Source organism: Topomyia yanbarensis, chromosome 1, assembly GCF_030247195.1.
Source record: "Topomyia yanbarensis strain Yona2022 chromosome 1, ASM3024719v1, whole genome shotgun sequence".
In the NCBI taxonomy this organism is placed as follows: Eukaryota; Metazoa; Arthropoda; class Insecta; order Diptera; family Culicidae; genus Topomyia; species Topomyia yanbarensis.
In genome coordinates, this window is record NC_080670.1 from 200,285,835 (window position 1) to 200,312,925 (window position 27,091).

The following is a 27,091-nucleotide window of genomic DNA, read 5'->3' on the forward strand; positions in this document are numbered from 1 at the left end:
TGCTACTATTGAGATCCGTCATTCGCTAGCGGAGAGGCAGCCTATGTCGAGGCCGGTCTGCTCCCCTTCCGGTGGGCAGCCATCAACATTATGTTTCGATGCGCCCTAAGATATTGGGAATGAACATCGGATAACGACTTCCTCAACTGAAACGTCTCCACAGCATCCGGAACCACCCTCTGGTACGAAAGTCGGCCATGCATCAGTTTGTCTAGGTCATTTGGTGCAGGATCTTCTCCAGAGGTAGCCCGAGCTAAGTTCTACCACGCATCTTCACAGATCTTTCCAAGCCAGACGACTGTGTTGGAGCTTTCTTCCTTCAACCTGTTCTCTTTTCTCAGCGTAAGCCGCAGCGTTTAGCCTAGCGCTGGCCAACAAAACAGAAACGGGTACCACCCGCCACCGTACGGATGGCATATGTACGATACAGGCTATCAAGAACCACTGCGAGTCGCTGATAACAATTTGTTAGGTTTCTGGTCATTGTGAGATTAATAGAAATGAAGAAGTGGATACCTTGGCATTGCACAAGAGACTTGCCGTGAAGCTGCTTATCAAATTGATACCTTCCGCGGATATAATCACTGAATTTCGAAGTAAAATAAGAAAACATTTTACCACCTACTGGAGGAACTAATTCGGTCACCCCCAGGAACACACAGTGGAGCTGTGATACTGGATTGCCCACCCCATGACTGTAGCAGAGAGCTCTCTCCTGATTGCGAACTGGCCAAAGATCACACACGAATGCACAATCACCAGGGCTGATCCACCGGTGTGTCCAATATGCCAAACAAGGCTCACCGTAGAACACCTCTTGAACTTGAACTTCCCTGAATTTGCCAACCTACGTCCCCTCCACCGGCTCCCACACTCCAACCGGGGCATCCTAGCAAACAATCCAGTGAACTAAGAAACCGTTATCCTCCTTTTGAGCGATGTGAGGCTCCTCGAACGTATCTAGAACACTACCACGAACACCGAACGCGCCGAACACCTGTGGCAGACGAACTGATCTGTTCAACGGTACGGGCCCTCAGCCTCACTCGGACAGGGTGAAGAGGAGGTTATCTGCGGCTCACAAGCACCAAATAACCACGACTACTCGAACCAAACAACCATAATAACTGCGGACACAGAGCATACAAACCGTGGGTCCTCCGCTTCAACCTTAGCGGGTGTAGGGGAGGTTCTTCGTGGCCGTATACTTTCGCTACACACCGACTCCCGGAGCCAATCCCCAGGAAGAAATAACATCCGAAACTTTCCGGACCTACCACTCATGGAACGCATGGAAGCTTTCCGCAACGAGATGCGACACAGGGAATGTAACATAGCTTTCTTTTACTAATGGGTGACCTCGTGGTTAAAGGACAAATAAAAAATAACTAACCTAATAACATGAGCTTGGGCCTAAGGACACCCGCATATGAAAAAGTGAGATACTATTTCAAAATTAAAAATCCCATTTGCCCATTCTCAAGGGGTTTGGCTGCCCAGTTTTTTGGATAGATATAAAATCTAGCTAGCGATTAGTTTGATTCTAATACTGGTATAATTGTGATACGGTAGAGCTAACACCTAGTACATCCCGAGATTAAGTTGTTTGCACGGGGTATGGTCCAATCACAGATGCAGATCACAGACGCAGAGTCCAATGCAGAAAACTTTTTTTTCATAATGCCACTGACGGGCAGTGGGATTTAGAAGGTTTACACATACACACATATGAAATCAAACTAGCAGTCTGTAGTTGCGGTGCTAATACGACTACGAAAATGAAGATCTGTTTGTTTGTTTGTAACTGATAAAAAGTTTGTAATGGTATGTGATCCAACAGACTAGATTCGTCAGAAACGTAGCAGATCCGTATCCTTTTTGCATACCTCCGACTGCTTAACCGAGGCCCGGAGGGCTGAGTTTTTTATACCATTCGACTCAGTTCGTCGAGTTCGATAAATGTTTGTGTGTGCGTATGTGTGTGTATGTATGTGACCATATAGTTTACTCGCAGATGGCCGAGCCGGTTTTACCAAACTTAATCTCAAATGAAAGATAAAACGTTTCCATAGGCTGCAAATTGATTTTTTTTTATTGATCGGACTGCCGGTTCCAGAATTACGGGTTGAAGAGTGCGGTGCCAACTTCCGAGCTAATATCACACCTATTTCTCAGCGACTAATTCTCGACTAATTTTTACAAACTGGATTTTAGAAGTAAGATATGATACACCCATTGACTGCTATTGAATTTTATCCAGATCTGACTTTTGGTTCCGGATTTATGTGCGTGTGTGTATGTATGTATATGACTAACAATTGCACATTGGTTAGTAGGAGAAGGCCGAACTGATTTCATCAAACTTTGTCTCAAAAGAAAGGTACAACGGTCTGCTATTGTATTTTATTTAATTCCGACTTCTGATTCCGGAGTTACGGTTTGAAGAGTGCGGTCACGCATAAAATTCCCAAATAAATCGGAATCAGCATTTTGTCTAAAAGATGCAAAACTTTATAAAATGTGTTCTAAATTGCTTGGATTTATAGTTTTAGCTCACTGACACTTTCATCGGAACAGGAAGCTTCGGGAAAGTGGGAAAGTTTCTGAATTCAGCTCACATCTGCTTCTCAGAAAAATTTCCTGAGTTCTTGCGGGACATCACGTTTGGCTAGGAGTTTGCTCAGGAACACAAATTGCGTCTCCGGTTTCTTTTTTGACCTAGCGCCAATCCGGCGCTAGCTTAGTCCTGTCACTAAGTTAGTGTCGCATTCTGATGAGACGAAGTCAAACCGCAAATTCCGTAACTAATTTAAAATTAATGTTGCCGAATCGATTGGTGGTCAAACTATTGATAACATAGCTATGAATTTTCAAAAGATTAATGCCAAAACGAGACTCAATTTTGGAGTATAGAATTACATCCAGTCCAAGCAGTTCGATTATCTTCAGCGTCCAGTTATCTGTGACACTTAGTAATTTACCCATTCATAACCTGACCGAACATCCGTTCGGATCTACCTAACGGATTCGAACGCAATAACTCTCATCGATCACACTTATTAAGGAACTGAGCGCACGGCAACATTTAGAAACTAGAACTCACGAGAGATTGTAATTGCTTCACCACTGCCGCAAAACTGCCAAGGATGACTAGTTGTTCTCCGCAGTGCACTCCGACTTAACCGGAGAGGGCAGTGACTATCAACAACTCCGTAGTGGTACTAAAATATATATAGCTATAGCAGAACTACTCCGGTTCGATAGTGCAGAATCGAAGGCCTTTGCCCCGCAGCTCCACGGCGTAAGTACTGCTACTATAGTTACATACATGGGAGGGTTGTTATCGAGCGATTTCCAAGCAACGCTGCCGTCAACGGCCGTCAGTAGATCGAGTCGAGCCTCAGAAACGTTTCACACCTCCCGCGCGATCCGCCAATCAACGGGCTCACGGCGCCCGTCATCACACATTTTATTACAGTGTGTGGTCGTCAGTCGGTCGATCGGTCGGTTGATCGGTCATTTCATTGATGAAGCAACTGAAGCAATTATTCGCGGTCAGTTTTTGTTTTGGGTTTTCGCTTTTCAATGTAATTATGACCGGTTCCCGATGATCCGGCTCATCGTGAGACAGTATAATGCGCACTATCGGCAAGAAATTGGCTGTCGAATGTCGTCATGCGGGCAAGGTCAAGCCTAAATTGGGAAATTTTATAGTCCCGGATCAGGTATATATTTTTGCGACGTTCGTCTTTTTTGTGGATGATCTTTTTTAAACACCAACTGCTAATTGGTATTTATAGGGGAATTTCCGCTTCTATGCACAGTAGCTCAGCCGTTCGTTACAATCTATGTCCGATCAGTGCGCCTAATGACGACCGACCAGGCTTTAATGTATTCAACACTATTTACACCCTATTACTAGCGTAAGATTATTAACCGCACGTATTCCTATACCCAGCAACCCTTGGTTGTCTATTCGTCACGAGTTTCAAGATCGAATCGCGCGCTTCAATTTCCATGCATATAATAGCAACCGATTCACGCTTATCGAATCAGCAGTCAGACAGACCGGATCCCGCGTGAACCACCCTCCAAAGCAAAGAAAACAGCTTTTCCAAGCAACACCGAACACCGCCTGCTACGTTAGTAAACAGCGCACCACCGCGACGATCTTGAGCGTGTTCTAGCCGGCTGACTGAGCGATGCAGCAAAAAAAAAAATAAATACCGAGAGCGAGAGCTGGTGGATGCGTTGCCCCCCCCAGTCGCTACCGCGTCCCCCGTCCCCGACCGTGTTGTTGGTCCTTAGTACAGTATGTAGCAGCCGAATCACACGGTTCGCCGCTTATTCTCTCGACAAAGTCGACCCCGATCGGACGCTCAGCTAGTAGCCTCCGGCAAGCATTCAAAGGCAAATAACAATAACAGCAACAAAAACGAAAAAATCGCGCTAGTTTTTTTTTCAGTTCTACTCAGAATAGCACCGGGGAAAGTGCGTTTGCGCGCGTGTTTTCGGTCTTGAACTTCCCAACGGCGGCGAGCGGCGGCGATCGTGCGTATAGTCCAATCAATAAGGTGAAGAACGGCGCACGCGCGCGCTCGTGCCATTGACGAAAAATAGTGTTTCTGTTTTTTTGGCTCGGAATGCGGTTGAACCGATTCTACTGTTTCGCCGCCTCGGGCGGCATCCTGGCGGTGATCGGTGCAATCTTTGCACTGTTCTGGGGCGACATCTTGGATGCGATCATCATTAAGGTGTGTGTATGTGGCTGTGTTTATGGGGGTGTTTGCATTTGCGTGTTTAAAATCGAGGAAGATAAAGTGTGAAGTTATTAAAAGTGCATCTTGTAGCTATTGTTGGCGGGAGCATTGAAGTATGTACTTGGGAGAATAAAAGTGTGCTAATGAGGATGCATTAGTCGAGAACTTGCTACCGCAGGGCGACATTCAGTGGAATTGAAATCGGGAAACATGTTTATATCCAGACTGCGATAAATCAAAAGTAGGCCATGCGAAATGTCAACAAGTAAAACAACGGCGGCGGCTTACTACGATGGGTTATCGATGGCAGTCAACGTGCACAATTCTTGGACAGATAGTGTGTCTGCGGGATACAACGTTAATCGAATGATTTGAATTTATTTTCTAAGCATCGAAAATGCCATTATATTGCTATTTGAGACTAGTTGTGATAAGCTAAAATTTGGTAGTCAGTCGACGTCATCAACTCGAATCCCTACTTTGATCATTTACACTTCATCATCTCTGAGGATTTTCATTATTTTTTCAACAGATATAGACAGACTCGACATAAAAATCATTACCCATGTTGTTTGAGTTTCTCAATAGAACGTTATTGAAAAGAAGTTAGTAGATAATGCCACACATACCCCAGTAAGTCCATCCGGAAAATGAGTCGGAATTCAGGCTTATAATCCGGCTGAACTTACTGGGAACAGTAATGAAATTTAATCTTCTGGCTGTCAATTCGTCGATTTATTTTAACAAGTAATGAAAATATTTCACCGGCCGTGAAGAGATCCAATTTTGTCAGGTTTTTAAGCAATGGCAAATTCTATTTAGGCATTCGAAAACCAAGAACATCAGAACTGCGAACTATTCATTCTTGTAGCTTTACCAGGATCAGGCGAAAATGTCGAGCGAACGACGCTACTTTCCATATCCAAGGTTTTATCCTTGCAAAAACGAAAATGAGACCACGGTCTAGGACAAAGCATGTGTGCAAATTCCAAACAGAGTGCTTTCATTATTTCTCAGCACATTCGTTTCCGATTTGAGATTGAAAACGACATTGATAGCCTCGACATGCACGTAGCCAGGGCAGGGCCCGATTTTTGTTTAAAAAAAATAGATTAAAGAAAAACATGTTTTTCGGCGACTCCTAACAAATTTGTATCTCGTTCGATTTGAACAAATTAATTAGAAAATGTTGAAGAAGATTACTATTCCGAACCACCAAAAACAAACGGTCACGATACTCAGTGTGCTTTCCGTTTCTGCCCGAGCCAGCGCGAAGCGAATGACAAAAACAGTTCCTTTCGACGTGCCTCGTCTGAAGAACAAAAGAAACTTTTACAGCAATTCTCGCTGTGGTGAGCTGTCGAGATGAGTGAGCCACAGAAGAAAGAAATGGTGCTCCGGCTAAATACGGAGGCTATTGACTTCCGGCCTTTTCGTATACGACCAAGCATTCCTGATGTGAAACTGAAGGAGAAAATTAAGGTTAGGATTACGGAAGTCACCTTTATCGAGTTCTATCTGGCATTCAGTGCCGATAGTGTTCAATAAACTGGCCCAAATGAAGCCAGGCATTTAGCATAATAGCTTGAACCAGGTGGCTGTGTATGACAAAGCTGTAAGCTAAATTCTCATATAGACACGGACGATGAGAATATTAATGTCCGGCTACAAGATCTGACAGCACTTACTTGCACCGCGGCCATTCAAAATTTCATGTCTCATTTGGAAGAAATGGAATTCCTTACTTCCCGTTATTTCAAATTGTGGTTTTGTGGTGAGAATCCGAGTGAACCAACCCGTTTCCTCTTACCTGACCCTGCAGTACAAAATATAACACGATAGTACCACTGCACAGAGAATTCTTTGCACATCTGAAATCTCGAATCTAACTTCCAGTTTTGCAGCATTAGATTTAGCCATGCCAGAAGATTGTCTGCATTGCTCTGAGGAAATCAGTCAAAAAACGGAAAGAAAAAATGGCAGAGATAATTCAAATTGCATATCAATAGTTTTTAAGCATAGGTAAGAGATAGCGGACACCTATCACGAACCCGGTACCCAAAGGGAATCGTTTAGCTGAGATCTGGAGTCACAATAATGAGGGGCACGACCAGACAACATGTTCGATGTCGTGGTAACCGTCGCCACAAGTGCAAAGACCGCGCTTTACGAACATCGCTTTCAAAGACAAAGATTTCATCGATACCATCGGAATAATTTTCCAAGTCTCCGTTGCTACATACGACTTTCGTATCCGTAGATTTCCGAGACTAGAAACTGCTTGCTTCGGTTTTGTAACAACGCTTCCCTGCGTTATTATATTTGACGAGGAAAAGATATTTCTCTTTCGCAAACGTTTAGGCACATTGGAAAAAAATATCAATGGAATCATCAGACTCTCTCTCTCTTTAGTAAGAACAAGAGAACGAAGAAATTCGTGGTTGGTGGCGTAGTTCTTTTTAGTATTTTTCTTAAGGGAACACTCTGAGATTCGCTCGCGCAATTTGTACACGGAGTATGTCGAGATATCATGCGGAGTCTCCTCACAGTAAGAGCCTTTTTTAGCAATCCCAATTGCAAGAATCATCCTCATAATTCTCTCCGTATTATCCACACTGACAGTGTCTTTTTGCCACAATGGGTTGCAGTGTGGTCTAATTGTTTACAAAGGCGGCGCAAAAAGCCGGGCCCAATAGGACACAGTTTGGAAGTGCCGACCCGGCGAAAGTCATCCGAAACGAAAGGATAAGTTTTTTTCCTTTTCCTCTGTGATTTTTGCTAAAGGCAATTGCTTGAAATCTACAATTTTCACTTACTGAAGCAAAGACTTATTGATGGAGTTAACCCCATATACTTCGACAGATGTTAGCATCTCAGTCTCATGTCGGAAACTACGCCGTCAATCTCTACTTCCCTGGCAGGTACGTAGACACGACACTTCTTCGTAGGAAACTCGCAGCGAGCAATCCGTGTTTGCCTGTTCAAAGTTGCTCACAGATACCGGTAGTGTGACTGGTCGGTCTTCGCCAAGGTCACAGTCACAACCGAGAAATGTTAAGTCGGATCAAGCGTTATAAGATGCCTTCTCTTGAACCGAAAGGCAATTTCGTTCGAGATTACCCCAGATCTCGACGTTTCATGGCATTTTTTTTCGACGGAGCTCAACCTTTGCAGAGAGACATTTTTTCGAGGTGCTAACATTTTAAAGACGTATCCGATTTGAAAATTTAGGATGACCATAAATATCTACTCACTCTAACTAGACCAGTATACTGAGAAGACAATTTTTGGGAGCTATTCGCTTATTCATTTATCCAGTTTTCATTTGAGAACAACACTATTTACTGTTTCAATTTCCATATCTCTGCTTGGGCACAGATATCGGTTGCTAAGCATTGCGTATATTCAGTTCGTGATATATGAAGGTACTCCATGATCTCATGCTGCTTCCACAATGGATTCGAAAGGCACGATGCCAAAAAGCAAAAATGTTATCAGATTTAGATTGGTCTGTACTATTCGATCGGGAACGAACATATTACAGCGTTAACCCTTAAAGGCGCAAACCAATTTTTTTCAAATTTCCTGAAAATTATCTCACAACTTTAATACGTTACTATGATAATTTTGAGATGGTTTTCGCAATGTTGTTTTAAAACAACATTGCGCATTTAAGGGTTAAATCATTTAGGATTAACGTAGAGTAGCGACGTAGCATTATGAAGACTATTGCCGTATGTTCTGGGCAAACTCCTTACCGCTAGGTGTGTGAATTTTCTTTCTCGTTGGGGGCTCATTCGTTAGTTGTAGATCGTTGAGTCTACCCTCTCCTTCGCGCGTTCTTTACGACCAGATAGTCTTCGTTAGAGCAGTTTTGGTTTTCGCTGTTGGTTGTTCGATGCTTATTGTGTTTTTCAGTGACTCTGGTAAGCCGTCTTCTTTTTGGTTTATTACATCGCGAGGTGAACTGGTCGATCGTTTGGTGGAAACGTAGATTACCGGTTGACCGACAACAATCATTTGATTGTGTTTTAGCAGCGTATGTTGAAGGTTGTTTGTTAGTGTTGATTGTAGTAGATGAATACTCCTTAGTGATTTCGGTACATGTCTTTCCGTAGTGTGCCGTTTAGGTACAGAACTATCATGTGGACATCTGCTTTACGGTGAGGTGATTTGCCTTCGAAAGTTAAGCAAGAAGGGATAGGTTGATTCAGCCGAATTCTCAACACCGTTGAAAATGCCAGGGGAAAATTTTCTCCAAGTATCATTCGTAATGGATTCTACTTCTCCGTATTTCGGCATGAATCTTTTAATGTGGTCTTAGCTAGTGCACGGTGCCAAATCGTGTAGACCAATTCCCGTCATATCGTTGTCCATATACACGAAGATTTAGATTTTAACGCTTCCATATTCAACATCGTGTTGCATGTTATTCTTCATCACAAAAAAATAGTAAAAAATTGGGGGTCCATCTAATTCCAACAAGGTGATGTGACTGTGAGAATATGTGACTGGCTGCGATTCTTGGCCAGAGATCAGAAAAAATTGACGGCCTCGTGTAAGTTGGAAAGAGGAACGACATTCATTTCATGCCCGCCACGCTGAATGGAATGTTTCGTTCGTTTGCCTCGTCATTCATTCGTTCGGTGCAGCGCAGTCATTCAAGCATTTTCCGTTTAGCTTCAACTTTAGTAGCAAACTGCACCCGACATAGACATCGCAGTTCCTTTATGCTCAAAAATGTGAAACAAGCCACCTTCTGTCTTCACATATAGCAAATATATATTTTTAACACATCAGTTGCCAGTTGCTCAGAAAATCGGTGCCCATGTCTTACAACGCGTGAAGATAGATAAACGACTACCATGTCTACATGCCCGCGTACAATGTAGAGATCGACGGTGTGAGCATCGATTCGAGTTTGTCGTGCGTGGATCCACTGGCTGGCTGTTTAAAGAAACCCTTGCTCCAGTGAGCGAAAATTTTGAATGGCAATCGGGTGACCTTTGGGAAACCGCTTTATGTTTAATCCAACGTCATATTCGACAAGGATCATCTGCCTAAATATAAGCAACTGGGCCATTGTAACAATAAGGCTCGGTGTGACAACTGCACAGAGGATCATGAGGATGACTCTTGCATTGGGAATGCTGAAAAGTGTGCATATTGTCCACATGTTTAGTTATCATGCTCCGCGCACAAACAGCGTCCGCACTTTTTCCAGAAATACCAGAAAAAAAACTACGCAACTCATCACAACAAATCTTTATGATCTCCTGGATTAGGAAAACTTTTCTTTTGAGAGTCAAAATTAACAGATCAAAATAGCTCCGAAACAAAGCCTAGAAATTAGAGACCAAACATAGAATTTCCAGCGCTTTCAGGGACACAAAAAACTTCATTTGTCATTTCAACCAAAGATGATAATATGTAAGCAGATGGGGAATATCTAAGCGAGTCTGAGCCAATGAAATAGGCCAATGATATCCCTAGCAGTAGTCTCTTTACGGTAGAGTATCGCGTCTACGTCCCTTCTCGCAATGTAGAGATCGACGGTGTGGTTAGCGATGCCGGTTTCAATTGCTAAATGTTTCGATGATAGACGGGTTGTATCACTTCAAACACCTTGTCCTCCAATCCAATTTATTATATTGGAGTAGAATCAGTAGCACTTTATGTCAAACGAAGATGAGAAATATTAACCCTTTCACCAAATCTAGCTACCCTACTAAACTTAGTTGAAGCGGGAGGGGCTCGTCTTCCTCTAGGCCTGTTTGTACCAAGGGTTATAAATTGTACCAATTGCAAGCAGCTACACCATACGGCCACCTGCTGTAGCAATAAGCCGCGGTGCGGTAAATGTGAAGAAAGTCATTCGGTCGATGTTTGCTGGAAGACTGCTCAGCAGTGTGCATACTGTGGGGAGAATCCGAATGCGCTTTCGACATGGCCAACGTACAAATGGCGCGTCGATAAACTCAAGTGATCTGGTAAAGATCGCTCCTGGTTTGATGCATTTAGCAGTCGTTGGGAGCTTCGATGAGCGAAGATTATGACATAGTATTTGATGCATTCACGCTTAGGTGGGGTAGTCGATATAGCAGTCTAGATCATTCTGGAGAATAGCGACAAGTTGATGACTCTACCGTTGTAGGAAGACAATTTTCCACCACCCGGAAGAAGTGGGATATCGAAGGTGGCGATATCGAAAATGTCGGATATTGCACTGTGTAGAGACTCGAGAATTGCATTGATATAACTAACTTCAGATGTCGATTTATGGACTGATATGTTTTGGACATCTTTTGTGACATGGAGCTGATGTACAGTTAAATAGCCTCTTCGGAAGTCGAACTGCACTTCGAGAATGTTCACTAAATCACAGTGAACAGACATATAAGCTAGAAGAAACATGTGCATTAGGTCGGAGTCCCAAGGGTTGCAGGTTCGAATCCTGTTTCTCGGAGGAATTTTTTACACATTCGTAGAATTTAAGCAAGCATAAAATGTGAAATGAAGTTCGTAAGAAATCGTAATTGTATTTGTTCCTGGTGCGATAGACAGCAGAAGTTATTTCGAGCTGGTATACTGGTAACGGTCCGCGCCGACCAGTTTTGCAGCTGACCTCCATACAAAACCTATAGCAGTACAGACCAATCATGGTGTGGATAACCCATTGTTTCCGTTAATTATACATATGTTTCCACCATTGTCTTAAGATTACGTGTTATCGGTGGCAACTTCCGAAGAATCGTACCACCCGTATCAATCCTTTCTCTTCTTATCGCACCTCCCTATTGAACAGCAGCCAAGAGAACTCATCAGCTTGCCGCAACCATTTCCAAGTTTCAGAAGCAGTCGAGAGTGCCCCTGATACTCAGAAGTAGCGCACTACTCGATCGATTATATCATATGCGGCTTGGAAATCTGTCAACAGGTGACGAGTTAGTTTTTTTTATTCCGCGCTTTTCTGTATCGTTCCTTGTTCGCTCTGCTATCGTGCAATGCCGTTGCGCCTTTGCCTTTGCTGTATTCTTCTCACCCAACTGCTGCTACTCGCCGCCAAATCAGTCGTTGTCTCGATTCGGAGCTCTCGTATCCAGTACGACATCGGCAGTTATACCTATGCCGATTAGTGCGAATACTTGAGATGTCGGAGAAGACTTTTGTATTGATTAGAACGTAGTCAATTTGGATCACCGTTTGTTGACCAGCTAATCTCCAGGTGGTCTTGGTGATATATTTTTCGAGGACGACGTTAACATCCCGCTACAGGATCAAAGACACACTTCAGCTGCGCGTAAAATATATTTTTCTAGTCATCTGGTCTCGCTCCAGGAGGGCAATGCACGTTGAAGATGCTGTAGTTGAAGAAACGGCCTTTGATCCTCACTACACTACAACACTACCTTTTGCTGATCGCCGGCCACATGATCAAGCATTGGCGCATCCTGCCCAGCTGACTAGATGCTACGGCTTTGAAGTTGGGAGTTTGCAGACCTTTTACGTCGCGTTAATCCGATCTGTATCTCCTTCTTCATTGTACGTAACGTAGCTGTTACAATGCAGTGAATTGGCCAATGACCAATTTATCATCTCTTCGCGGATCTTCAGATACGACGAGCTCAGCTAACTCTCGTCAGAAACAGACGCACAGCAACCGGGATTTTAACTGACGCATAGAAATCAGTTGACCTGCTGTTTACCATATTGCAAGACCACCAAACCGCTTCCGTGTTTTCTGCGGGAATAGTTAATAATAGAATTGCTTTCATTATTATTAATATGAGCAAAATAGGTTCCTATCTAATGTTACGTGAAATTTTCACTTTTAGTAAACGAAATCGAGTCCGTCCAATTTCGTTAACGGAAAAAAACCTAAAATCTCCGCTCGACACGCGTCAATATTCCGACGGTGAACTCCTACTACAAACTCCATTCCGCCCCACCCCAACCCTCATTCTAACGTGACGTGCGCAATTAAGATCCCGCTAATGATCATCTAGATCGCGCAGACCTAGTTAACCTCAGCCGTCCTAACTAACGATGAGTCGGTCCCCTGCTGCAGTACGAATGCAGATGATGATTGTGCGGCTAGGATAAAGTTTGTTTTTGCTATCAGATCATTCACTAGAAAGAATGCGCCTAATTAAATGCAACGAGTTCCAGAGTGATTAGCAGCACTAATCTGACTGGAGCGCAGCACAGAGGTGGCAACCGACATCATCATCATCATCGTCGTAGTCAATTGTTTTGTGATCTCGCACTTATGCAGATTCGAAAGCTTCGAGTGAGTGCTCTAATTTGACATAGTGTTTGTGTTCCACCCCCGGGGGAATGTGTTGGGCGAAAATAGTTGGGCATTTAGGATCATTAGTTGTAGTTCTCGGTAATGGTTTTGCGTGGAAATCTGAACTAATGAGCGAAGCTTAGTTGCGCAAATATTAGGAATAAAATACTTGGAAATTTCGCTTACAATATATTGTAGCGTTATAGGCTATCAATATCTGAAGTTTTCCATCCGATCGGATGGGGTGAAATTTTACAGGGTCCAACAAATTTGAGAATTCGAAATTGTAGAAAATGCTTGAACTGGCAGACTACAAATTGCCAAAAATACTATTTGGCCTTTTTGTGATCGAGCAAAGGCTCACTCGTTTTTCTTATTCATAGGCTATATGACCGATGAGGTCAGAAAATGTCACACGAGAAGTCAGTGTTCTCGCTACCGTTCCGAATCGATTCTCGTAGAATGAACGATTCTTAAAGACTAGTAAAAATTGAAAAACGATAACCCCACTGAACGCTCCCCGTCGGCAAACAAAAGCCGATCGAGCTCCCGCGAGGGCATCGGGGGTTAACCACAGAAAATCACACGCTAACCGCCGCTCTTCCGGTTGGTCGCGATCGCGCCAATAATTGCTACTCCTTACGTGAACGCGTCAGTGCAATGGCGAAATACTCCACCCAGCGACTCACATAGTCCAGTGTAGATAACTGAATGAAAATTTCATGTTCATAACGCGATCGCTACTCGCCCAGCCGATTGACCGTTTCTTATTGGTTTCTAATGATATGCAAAGATAATTTGTCGCGTCACGTGAATTGTCGCATAATTTTACATTGAATTTGCATTTTACGATAGGTACCTTGTCTCAAGTCATTGGCTTGTGATCGTAGCCAAATGTTGTTTACGTGTCTACGATAGAACTCGATCACAGATGGCAAAGACGCGACGGTTAACCTTGAGTATTTCGAGATAAATGATTCCTCGAAACCCCGATTATTTTGAATTAGTACTCATATTAAAAAATGGCGATTTTTAACAAGTGTCCTGATCTAATCTCTGGTGCACGCTTTCGAATAAAATAAGCTTTAGCAGCTCGCTTGGAATCGCTGGGAATAAAAGAATATTTTATTTGAAATTGATTACAATGTTTTACAAGCAAACTACTCACCGGTGATCTTATGCATTGAAGGGTTCGTATCAACGTGACTTTATTGATTTAGTTGCGATCATCGCCTACAAAATTTCTTTTCGAGTTTTATTTATATTTTTTGTTCCTGCAAAAAATTGTATACTTACATATGGTTCACAACATTCCCGAAAAAGATTGATTCAGAAATACCTGAAACGAAAGAGAAACCAATTAATACAATTACTCATAAATTTTTTAAACTCATTATTTTGTGAACACAATAACTAAAATATTCACAAAAACATACAATCAAAAAGATAACCTCTATTCTCCCGTAGGAAAAATCCATCACCCCAACATCGAAAGGCTTCAAGCTATGGAAACGTCCACCCTTCCAGCTGACCTGGGAAATCACCTTCTTCAACTGGACCAATGCGGACGCCTTCCTGGAAAACAAAGCCACCAAGCCAAGCTTTTCGGAGGTGGGACCGTACATTTTCTCAGGTATGCATTCCCTAAACCACCTCTGACAAACTCCTGTTACTAAATCCATTAAAACTTATTTCCCCTCCTCCAGAATCCTCCGAGAAAGTGGACGTCCGGTTTAACCCGAAAAATTCCACCATCAGCTTCCGGAAGCGAAGCTACTTCACCCCGGTTACGGACAATCGAACCGCCGCCGCCCAGCCGGATGACATCGTTACCAGCATCAACATGGTAGCCCTGTCCGCTGCCAATCGGGCTCGCTTTTGGGGTTACGCAGCTCAGCGGGCGATTTCGTTCGCTCTGTTCACCTACCGGCAGGGTATATTCGTTACCCGGACGGCGAGCGAGCTGCTCTTCGAGGGTTATCCGGAACCGATGATTGATCGGGCACAGGAAATACTGAACTTTATCGGGGAGGATATACCGTTCGAGGGACGGTTCAGCTGGTTTCACACGATCAATGCGTCGAAGAAAGCGTACGGGGTGTTCAATATGGACTCGGGCAAGGATGATTCCAGTCAGTACGGACTGATTCGGGCGTGGAATTATAAGACTAAAGCGGATTTCGCCGATGGGGACTGTGGCAAGTTTCGGGGCTTTACGGGGGATATATTTCCCACGAAGATCCGGAAAGATCGACCGCTGGGGATTTTTACGCCGGAAATGTGCCGAATGGTTTCGTTCGAGTTCGAACGGGAGGAGGACGTCTACGGAGTGGTGGGTTACCGGTTCGTGGGAAGTGAACGAACCGTGGACAACGGTTCACTGTATGCCGAGAATCAGTGCAATTTCGGAGGCGAGTTCATGCCTTCCGGCATGATTAACATTACCGAGTGCCGACTGGGGGCTCCATTCTACATGTCGTTTCCGCACTTTTATCTAGCGGATCCGTTCTATCGGGACCAGATGGAAGGGATGAAACCGAACAGGGAGCGGCACCAGTTTTTCTTCACCATCGAACCCACTACCGGGGTAGTGCTGAACGCTTCGATTCGATTCCAGGTTAACGTTTTGTTGCAGCAGTACTCGGCGATTGCGTGAGTTGGTTTGTTAAATTTTATATTTTACCGCAAACTGATTCACTCTTTCGATTACACAGATTGTACCAGGATGCTCCCCGATCGTACATTCCGGTGTTTTGGTTCACCCGCAGTTTTCAGATGCCCGAGGAGGATGTGCTGAAGCTGAAGGGACTGCTTAATGTGTCCCAACTCGGATACATAGGGGGTTTTGTGGCGGTGGGGGTAGGATTATTGATTGGTTTGCTATCGTTGGGACTGAGTTGCATTTTCAAAAGTCCGCCGGATGCGAGAGGCAAAGCAGAACGAACGACGGTGCAGGCTAACGGGGACGCCCGCGGAGATTATCAGGCGGTGCAGAATGGGAATCAGAATAAGGAGCGAATAAAGCTTTGATGGAGGGTTGTGAATAAGTGTACGGGGCTGTTTGAATTTTTGTTCTGCATGAGTCTGAAAAGTCCAAATCTCTTTAACAATGTTTATGGAGAACTTAGACGGTACTGCCATAATACTGTTTCTGTTGGGTTTGCAGTATTGGAAATTATTTCACTTACGTCAGCGTGACAGTAACGTCTGGTTATGAATGTTTGACGTTTATTGAACAAATTACTATCGTAAAATTTCCCCACCAAGTGCACTGTGCTGACAAAAAGCTAATCCGCCAGGCTCTCGTTTAATTAATAAATTACAAATCAACGTGGACGAAGACCGTGAAACTTTAAATTCATAATACTAAAGTCAATATTCTCCTAGAAATACAGCCGTGATTCGCTGGTTGGACCGCACCCTCTACCCAACAAATGAATTTGTTTCGCTAGTTGAACGACTATGTCAAAAGCATTCCGAAGGAAACGTTAGTAGTGCAAATACATCTGTTCACATCTCTAACTATTGTCAGATTGATTCAAAGTAAATTTGACATGAAAAGGTGGAATTAAAACGCTTTTTTGTTGGACAATGGGCCAACTAGCGGAAATCCAACTAAAAAGCGGTTCAACCAGCGAATCACAACTCTACAAAATGTATACAACTACACATACAGATTAGGTACCTACCTTATGGCAGCCCCGAAAGACCAGCTGAGTTTTTCCTTACATAATAATTTTCCTTACAGCTACCATGAACCAGGAAACAATTTACTCACACATCACCGGATAGCTATTTTCTTCGTTAGTTCTAATTTTTCATTTCACTTTTCCCTGTCTTAACATTCACTTCCAATGGTAATTCTATTTCAAAACACGCTATTTTAAAAATTTTAATAATCGTTTTCGCAGAATAGTTGGAACGATCGACGTTGAGTGTTTTCCGCCGCTATTTTCACTTGAACGCGACGCGACACACATTTTATACCACTTTTGCGTGCGAGTCCAGGGATGCCAGATAATGAATAATTTTATTTAGCATCGCGGAACAAAAACTTCTAAAAAAATTCAATTTGCGTCAAATTTTGGTTAATTAGATTAAAAGAAACTTAATAATTATACAAATACCGAAGATATAAAGTTCTTGTAGCATTTACTTTCAATTAAAGTTACTCGTCCAAGAACTCTACATCTTCGAATTCTATTAGACCTGCGTTAAGCGAAACCGCAGTGAGCGCCATTATTTTTTCTAGGTATTTTTAACACCAAAATTTATTTTTCGTTGATTTAAGGGTACTTATTTGCTTTCGATTGCTATTTGAGTTCTCAGAAATAACACGATGTAGGTGTTTCTAGTTCTACATTGGATGCAATAGCGATTTTTAGGCAGGTACCTCCGAATGGCACTTGTCGGAATCAGAAAAATCACCAGCCTCTTCATCACTTTTCTTCCTGTAAAGTCGCATTTTAAATAAGTCGAGAATCTCTTCAAAATGCCTGTTCGCAGATCCGTGCGCAGAATGACGGAGATTTGATTTTTAAACTACCTTCCGTAGCAAAACATTTTTGACAGACTTCGCAGTCCATTTATAGTGTACAGGACATTACGGGGCTAGTGTTACGATCCTACTGACATTAAGAATCCTTCTTGATTAGAAGTCGCACATATGGTGACCTCACGGTAGATCACTTGTGATGCATTTTAGTAAATTAACGAAATAAAATTTATTTCATTCCATCAAAATACTAATTTAGATTGTATTTTGCATTGCGTGTAGGCCATCAAAGTCCTACAAAAACATAGGTCTACATCCAAAATAACGTAAAGACTTTTCTGCAATGGGAGTACAAAGTTGTATGTATTTTTTCGAGCTCGATGCAAATTTGTTATACATTTCTAGAGTGATCTGCCCCTAGCTGGCGACTGGCTCTCTGAACAGCCAGACCAGAACTGGTCTTACGGGATAGATCACCTGCTCAGGTCTGCTGCAAAATGTCGGCACCTGACCAGACGTTAACTGATCGGGATATGCCGTCCACCTTGCCTCGCATTCATTCATGGCCACCCTCGTAAGGATTCTTCCCCGACTTCGATGATTTGCCAGCTTTTTGATCTATCTTCATTGTGTTACTGTATTTCTAAATAAATTCTCATACAAATTAAAACTTAATTTTTTCTGTAGTGGTAAACGAAGCTATATTGAAATTTTTATATTCCATTGTTATATAATACTGATCATTTACAGCATATGTTTTAGAATAACCCCAACTTTTACTTCCATCACCAGCTCAAACCCATCACAAGCAGCACGCAAGGCTTCCATCGGTATTTCGTACCAAATCCAGTAAATTACTGTTCTGAATCGGGTCATATTGAATACTCTGGATATTCGACAACATGTTTGATCACACAAAATAATCCAAAGGAATAAGATCCGGGAAACTGAAAGGCCATTCCTCCTTCTCCAAAAAAACCGTTCATATTGTTCCGGCACCAGACATTTGCTGCGTGAAAAGACGCACGTAATGATTATCTCCAAACATTGTTAGAACACTTGGCTTTGAAACTTTCTCCAAAACCTCCGTTTTATAATATACAGCGCTAATTTTAAGGCCCTTATCGATGGAAACAAGCGGCAATTCGCCACACTTGCAAATTGCTCCCCAAACCATCACTGATAAATTCCTGGAAGTGACAGCCCACAATCGGTTATTTTGAACATTGTAAAAATGATCCAGGACAAATAACTTATCGCCCTGGTCGCCTTCCACTTGTAGCAACATTCCAGCGATGACGTAAACTGCTTCTGAAGAGATGGTTCTGTACGCAATTGCGACTCACATCCTTTTCAGTCTAAAGGTACTGTTCAGTTGCACCCAATTGAGCAGCGTCTCCCGTTTTGTACTATCTAGAAGACCGCTCGACTCGGCAACATATTCTTAGCTATAGCATTACAATGCATTGATAGCCGTCTTTTAACAGCTACAATCGTGTTGGTCACACCTCAATTTTGTGGAGTCTTTCTGAAACTTCTCTCCATATCGAACGCATCCATTACTAACACGCCAATATCTTCTGGTATCTATCTAAATGCCATTATTATGATGTCTTCTGCAATCCCAACGGTCTCAACAACCCTAGGTAGCTTAAGCGCCAGTATTCCGCTGTACATCCCATTATGGAGTGTTAGCCTCAGAATAGAGTATTGTGGGACTTTTCGACATGATTGTAACTGAGTTCAGTATCCTCCTTGTCACGTAGAAAGATCGGAACTCGCTTCTGCAAATAACAACTCAAATTTCTGCACAGATAGATACGCTCTTGATGTCTATCGTTATTCATTGCGTACTCATTCAATGTTGTTCGGCAATTTGCGCACAGACGTGTAGTCAGAAAATTTAGAAGCTGATATCTCAGCAAAGTGACACTTGTTTACTGATTTTCTAGCACTTCCACAGAAAGATACCTGTGAAAAACTGAGTGAAAAGTACTACCGGTGCCCTCATTGCATAGCTTTTATCATCTATTCTGGTCTAGTGGCAGATCACTTTTTAAAAATCAGCTAAATTAAATGCATTTCTTTCCATCAAAATAGAAATTCGTAACGTATTTTGCGTTGCGTGTAAGACATCAAAACCCTACAAAAAAATCAGCCCTACATTCAACAAAACGTCGAACAAAGTGAATCACCGTAGGACGTTTGTTAAACAAAATTTTCTGCGGGGGAGTGCAAAGTTGATGCAAAAATGGAAATTAAATGCATTTTTTTCTAATTTGATGCAAATTTGTTATACATTTCTAGAGTGATCTGCTCCTAGATTCTGGTACAGATTCCGGTTACTTCTGCAATGACATACGAAACAAGTTAATATTGACTGATTAGACGACATATTATTTTTATTTAAATAAAAACTACAACCTCCTTTGACAAATATAATGTCATTTGACACAGTTCGATCACGGTATTCTGGAGGATCCTGCTCATCTTTCAAGTGGATTCCTAATTGGGGGGTTTGATAACATTCTGCCAAGAATTGTGATAAAAAATCCGCACATAATTTTGACGGAATTTTCTTCAGAATTTCAGCGTAATCCCTCTAAGGATTTTGATGGAATACTGCTAATGATACTGATCACGAGTACCATCAGAATACTGATAAAAATGTCATGAGATTTTTGAGTAGTATTCCGTGAGCTAGATAACGTCAAAGTTCTGAGTAGAGTTACTTGAAATCCCCATTATTCTCTTATGGTTTCCTTTGTCTTTGTCTCTAGCATCTCGTTATCGTTTCGATTTTTCCTGATGTATTTTAAAAACCACTGGCACCCTCAACTTGCCTCGTTGTCTAAGTCCATTAAAATGAAGAACCTAAGTTTCGCATGAATCGTTTAAGTCCTTTACGCATTTTGCCAACTTTCATGTTCACACTTAAAAACCACTGGCGTACTACTTCCAGCCAACCGGCACGCCGCAAAAAGTTACGTTGTCTTCTCGTTTCAAACGTAGGTTTCCTGGTAATGATCGATGGTTTCTATCTAGTCTGTGGCACCTTTTCCCTCACTAAACAGGGCTGATTCCCTGTTTCAATTCTTCCCAGATAGCACATTCGCTCAACGACCGGTTTCTTCTCGTTTTGCAGATCATCTTTATGTGGAAACCGGTTGCCTTGAAATCGCTAGAAGAATAAAACACGTAACTACCTCCGGATGGCTCTACGTCACCCGTTTTATCGCTGACGATTCACGTCGAGAAAGAATCAAATAATATTTCCACATCGCGTATGGAATTTGCCGAAATGTCGTATGGGTTTTAGAGACTGAAGACTGCTATACGCTTCTTCGTACACGATCTCAAAATATTTCGTTTCATTACCTCAAATGAGAACTGCACAAGAGACTTTGATTGCACTTTCTTCAACAACTTACAGGTTGAAATCTTCACTGATTGTGATGTAGCTAGAATCGCGTGTGTGTGCTCCGTGATTGAATTCTCACGAAACACATTCTGGTAGAGCTCTACCGGCCAGACTCCCAGAGATTCTTTATTATTTTTTTTTACTTTTTAAAGACATTCAATTAGCTAAAGATTTAGAGCCATGGTACTCCAGAGGGAGGAAGGGTATGAAATATATAGACCGGAAAACTAGTGGCAAAGTCATTAGAAACAGTCTTAAAAACTTACGGACTAATCTTTTGTCTTCTGCTAGCAGAAGTCGAGCTTAGGCAGCATTACTACGAATCACTCGTCTCCCCATGTATCTGCGATTCTTTATTACTGTCGAAAATCTGGGGAAAATTTCACCAATGGGGAACCCTTTCGACCGTGTCTTGGGTTTTTACTCGCTTGCTATGGTCACCCTAAGTAAGTAATTTGGCGAAACTAGCAGTTATGTCCATCGAAGCAAAGCAAAAATTAATATATTCCAAATTTGGGGTTTGGTTCCTTCTTTTGTTTTAATTATCACGATAGATGCATCACCTAGGGGCAGATCACTTGTGATGTATTTTTAAAAATCAGCGAAATTAAATGCATTTCTTTCAATCAAAATAGAAAAACTAGCCCTACATTCAACAAAACAACGAGCAAAGTGGATCAGCGTAAGACGTTTGTTAAACAAACTTTTCTGCGATGGAGTGTAAAGTTGATGCAAAAATGGAAATTGAATGCATTTTTCTTAATTTGATGCGTTTTCCTGCATAACTTCCGGATCCGAACAGGTTTTTCTCAGTAGCTTTAGCATTATTACTACTTACAGCTAATAGCAGCTTGGAAAAGATCAGAAATAAGAAAAACTAAGTGTCGCTCATGAAAAAAAATCACTATCATTGTATGTATGGAGAAAAGGACAGTGAAATTTTAACAAGAAAGATACAGTTTCGCTCGTTGTATTTTGCACATAAGCCACAGACTAAGGCATAGTTTGTGCATAAACTTTGTCCTTCTCAAAAAAAGCTGATTTTCTAGTTGCAAGTACTTTAGAGCAAGACTATCAAAAGAAAAGTTACAATGCTTTCTTTTTTCGACAGTATTTTACCTACTAGAGTCATTGCAGACGCTTCTGCTGTTGTCTTTGGAGCAGTTTTAGTGCCGTTTTCAAGAAACCCTTGAACCCACTGAAAAGCTATTTTGTATTTGTATTTTGTATGTTTATTTGCAACGACAACCTGTTAGCAGAAGCTTTATATCAGGTTAAGGAAATACCTACCAAACCACGAAAAATTTGCAGTATACCTCATTGCCAGAGAGTTCGAACTTGAAGCGCCATTCGAAGTGATATTTGCACTGACAACATCAAGCGCACGAATCGGGCGCTGGGTTTTACGATTACAATTGCTTAAGATTACTGCCAAATATCGGAAGGGGTCTAGCAACATTCCAAAGGAAAGGAGTGATTTTCTGTCGTTGTTTTTTTAATATTGGAAAATCAAGAATCGGTGGAAATAGACATCAAGGACATAGAGGCCGCTATGATCTCGAAATGCTTACCGTTAGAGTTTGGGGTAGAGTAATTGCTCAATTTAGTAGTCAAATAAATCGAACCTTTCGGAAATGAACTGGGATTTATTGGGGATGCTTGTGCACATCCTGATGAGTTAGTGTTGTAAAGAAGGTTGAGAAATATAGCGTCGTGGCAGCCTGTGGATGGAGAAAGAGAAGCCCAAAACTTATTTCAGAGTCCAACAGCTAGTCCTGCGAAAGACTATCATTTGAGGATTTTGAAACTTCCAAGCAAGACGTTTCGCGAAGCGGTTACGGAAAAGTATCTAAAACCGTAGAAAACAGACGTTTTGGCACAATTTAATAATGTATATAGACACCCACAAATGCCATTTTGAATAAAGCGAACAATTAAAACATGTTTAGCAAACGTTTGTAGGTAGCGCAGCGATCGACTCGTCATAGTCGAAATACAACTATCCGGAATAGTTAAGTAGATGAACAGCAACCGACATTTCGTTTTTGGCATTGTATTCCCCAAATTCGCATAGAACAGTCAATGCAAGGAAAACATCCGGAACGGATCAGAAACAACTTTTATTTTTTCGGACGGCAAAAAACGGTGCATTTTACTTCACGTTGATGGCTCACTCAGATTTTCTCATAGCTTCAGAATATTCAGGTATCTCTAATACGTAAAATCCACCACCGTTCTACTGGTGATCGAGATGCACTATATAATTCCATTTCGTCTAACCGACATTGTTAAAATATATCAAAGGATATACGAAGGACAATAAAATAACAAATTATAATCACATGAATGATGATATTCACCATTACATGCTGATTTAGAGAATAAATGATTGAATCATTTTGAATGAAGTATACAAAGAAGCTTACATTTGAACAATAATCAAATAATTCTCATTGTTTCATTAATTTAAATGATAATGCATGCCTAGTTGCTACAAATAACTATTTGGTTGTTTTTACGGCTGATCCGGATCCACAAACGAACACAGCATTATTTGTCTTTGATTAAACCTAACAGTATTAAGTTTCAATTTTTCTGAAAATTTTAATTCAATTTCGCTATCATTTCGTCTAAGCCAAAATATTTTTTTTATGTTTTTACCTACCTGCCATCACTGCACCCGTTTATACCACAAAACGAAACGCCCCCAGTTTCAGTTTTATACCAGCCAGCCTCCAGACATCAGGTTGATTGTCATTCATAAAACCCGAAACACACGCACACGAACACGTCTTCATTCAATCGCTGGCGCTGACTCGATGTTTGCATCCACTTCTGTCAACAATCGTCACGCAACCGGGCAGTCCCTCGGTTGCTGCTAGTATGGTGGTGTGCGGTCGATGCGAAATAGTACTGGAATCATATTACCCGTCCTACTTATCCAAGACCACGAACAAAAGGTGTCGAAGCGAGAAAGCAATACTCGAACGTACTGTCAGAATCAGGAAAAAAGCGAAAATCGATGATTTTGCTCGCGTCGATTTCGCTGCTGGTAACCACGCACGACGGTCGTCGTCTACGGTCTACTCTACTGTGCTGTCTCGTTTCGGTTCGATCCGCGGATAGAGGTGGCAAACGACGTTACGGGAAAACTCCGGAATCGTGGATACAATAGTGCTAAATAGTTTACGGGTGCTTGCGGAAAAGCTTGATAGCTAATCGCATCCTCGGTCGGTGAGAAATTAAAATTGAAATCGGATAAGAATTCCAGGCAAAGGAAAAATTGGTCGCTGCTGCCGCAGCAGCAGCTAGCAGTGAGTGTGTGTGTGAGTGTGAAAAAATGTGAATCATTTTCGCACTGGAGAAGATTCGTGTTCCCCGTGAAAAATCCGTCTTTTCTGCTGACCCGAGTGAAATCGGGATGGGGAGGAAAAAAGTGGTCCCCTGATTTGATCGAAGCAAAGTAGCATAATCTCGAAAATGAAGCCATAGTATTACGATGAAGAAAAAATCTTGAAATTTGCGTGGAAAAATAATGCAAAGGTGCTGTTCCGGAGGAAGTGAAATCAAGTGGATAGTTCCTCCCGCAGCGGAAGTCTGCTGCGGAAAGGAAAGGCAGTGAATATGGTGTAGGTTGTAGAATGTGAGAAGAAGCCGTGTTTTGTGGCTCTGTACACGTGTGTCCATTCGGCTAGTGGAGTTAGAAAAAGACCCCGTGCGGAGCTCACCTGGAAAACATTGGGGCACGGTTTTGTGTAACCTTCGGGACCCGACCCCGTCTCCGTTGTGGTTTGTTCGGGGCGTGTTGCATTCCGAGCAACGACGATATCTTCTAGTGTGGCAGCGGACAACATCGAGCTGCCGGTAGTCAGAATGGCGGACCTTACGAGGCCGCCCTATTGCGACATCAAACGACCGGAGGAAGTGGTGAAAATGACGATGACGGACAATCTCAAGTTCGCCGTCCTGATCGGGCTCATCGAGGTCGGCCAGGTCTCGAACCGGGAGGTGCTGAACACCGTTCTGCATCTGGTAAGCGAAAAAACGGGTTTTTCTTTTTCTCGTTGAAATTGATAGGCAAAAGGGAAAACGAACCAGTGGGTAGGTTCGCTGGGTGAAATGGGAGGTGCGGTGAAGTACCTGTTCGATGAGGTGTTATCATTAGCGACCGTGTGCTCGGCTGAAAGTATTGTATGGTACACACAGACAAAGACGATTACTGCTGAGGTTCTGGCTGGTTCCCGAAGGGAAGGGTAGGTAGGTGCCTAAATGGGGCGCCAATTCCGATGGAAGGATTTTTTTTCCATTATGATATTCATTGGTGCCAATTAGAACGGAAGCTCTAATTAACTTACCTAGTGCCGGGCGGCGGGGGCCGGACGCAGGTAGTCCGAAAAAAGGTACCTGTCAGTAATTATGTAACCTTTTACGATATATTGAAAGGAGATTGATTCCAATTGGAATCTGTTTCGGTAAACAATGGAACGACCATAGAGGGCAGGCAACACTTTCTATCATTTTTGAATTGATGGCAGTGGGACCAAATGCGTTTGTTGAATAATTAAAATTTAAAATTCGCAAATTTGACGAATGTCTCAAAGAATTTACGTTTTTCTGTTCTTTCTCGATTTGCCCGACTCGTACAATCAAATTCAATTTTTTTTACTATTTCAATCCTTTGATTCGAGGGATTTTGGCGAAATTCTTCCACTTTTTCTGTGTTTTCTCGATATTGAGAATTTAGTACAAATTGATATTACGACCATTTTCAAATCTTCGAAGAAGTTTTTTTAGTTAGCCTGTTTTTTGGATATTGACAATTTTCGAAAACATTTTGTTAATTTCAGCAATTATTTAAATTTCAATGACATCGCAAACTTTGTATTTTAGTTCTTCGATTATTTGGATTCAGCACAATTTTAAATTTAGAAAAATTGCACTGTTACGGCGATATTTTAGCTATTGTTTATAACTTACGTTCCTAAAGTTGATTTTTTTGTAATTTTTTCTGCTTTTTTCCTGTATTTTGTACAATTTAGTACACATTGGAATTTTGACCACTTTCATATATTAAAGGTAGTTTTTTTGAGGTTGATTACTATTTGTAAAGGAACTATTTTATGAGATTAAAATACAATTTAAAAAAAAAATCTATTTTTTTGTCAATTTAGTACAATGTTAAATTTCGGCTATTTTTACATTTAGACAGGGGTTTTTAATTTCAGTTGTTAGTTTGACTCACGTTCACAAAAAACAACTGTTTGTTTCTATTCTATCATTTTTGTCAATTTAGCACAATTCGAAATTTTAACTTTCAAATTTTTGACGAAGTTCTTCTGATTTCAGTTGTTATTTGGACATTACCGTTCTCGTAAATCTGGAAATTTGTTTTTTTTTTCTGGTTTTTAATTTATTTAGTCAATTTAGCACAAATCAAAATTTTGATCATTTTTCATCATTTCGACGAAGTTCTTTTGATTTCAGTTATTAATCGAAATTAAAAAAACGGATTCTTTTTTTTATTGGTTTTATATCAATATAGCACAATTTGAAATTTTGTCCGCAATTGTAATTTCAACGAGTTTTTTGGGGTTAACCTTTTTATTTTGATGCATCTAAAAAAAATCTCCAACATTTCCCTCTTTGCTCTTGATTTTGTCGATTTAGCACAACGTGAAATTTAGATTTATTCTACAAGTTCGACGTTCTTCTGATTTCTGTTATTTTGATTTTAGTGTTCATGAAAACTTGATTTTTCCAGCTCTTCCTCTATTTTGTAAAATTAGTACAAATCGATTTTTACGCCTAACATTTTGATGAAGTTTGTTTAAGTTGAGCTGCTAGCTGGTTTTCAAGCATTTCAAAAAAAAACTCAGAATCAGAATTTTTCTGCCTTTTCAAAATGTTATCGATTTAGTACAACTCTAACTATTAATACAAGTCTGACAATTCTTTTGACTATTTTTTGGATTTTGAAGAGTTAAAAACTTGAAATTTTTCGTTTTCTTTTCTGTTTGCTTATGAACAAAGACGTCGATTTAGTACAATCTGCAAATTTGACTAATTTCTCAATTTCGACCACGCTACTTGGATATCAGCTATTATTCGGGTTTCTGGGTTTTCAC

General features: G+C 41.5%; 2 protein-coding genes across 3 annotated transcripts in view; both read left to right on the top strand.

Moving 5' to 3' along the window:
- Positions 1–4,365: 4,365 nt before the first annotated feature.
- LOC131687639 (protein peste-like) lies at positions 4,366–16,102 on the top strand. The gene is made up of 4 exons (XM_058971729.1): positions 4,366–4,754; positions 14,518–14,683; positions 14,757–15,702; positions 15,765–16,102. The coding sequence occupies exons 1-4, from the start codon at positions 4,644–4,646 to the stop codon at positions 16,078–16,080; spliced, it is 1,539 nt and encodes a 512-aa protein (XP_058827712.1). The 5' UTR covers positions 4,366–4,643; the 3' UTR covers positions 16,081–16,102.
- A 7,899-nt stretch (positions 16,103–24,001) lies between these two features.
- The window catches only part of LOC131687645 (neurobeachin), a 186,763-nt gene continuing 183,673 nt past the window's right edge, over positions 24,002–27,091 (top strand). The window contains exon 1 of one of the 2 annotated variants that reach the window (XM_058971732.1): positions 24,002–24,998. In XM_058971732.1, coding sequence (XP_058827715.1) covers positions 24,840–24,998 — 159 coding nt within the window. In that variant the 5' untranslated portion in view covers positions 24,002–24,839. The remainder of the gene's footprint in view (positions 24,999–27,091) is intronic. The other variant, XM_058971740.1, reaches the window with a different exon arrangement.

Excerpts from the sequence above, each read along its gene's own strand:
- LOC131687639 (XM_058971729.1), top strand. The coding sequence starts at position 4,644 with ATGCGGTTGAACCGATTCTACTGTTTCGCCGCCTCGGGCGGCATCCTG. Across the intron at positions 4,755-14,517 it reads TGGATGCGATCATCATTAAG|GAAAAATCCATCACCCCAAC; the intron begins GTGTGTGTATGT and ends ATTCTCCCGTAG. Across the intron at positions 14,684-14,756 it reads GGGACCGTACATTTTCTCAG|AATCCTCCGAGAAAGTGGAC; the intron begins GTATGCATTCCC and ends CCCCTCCTCCAG.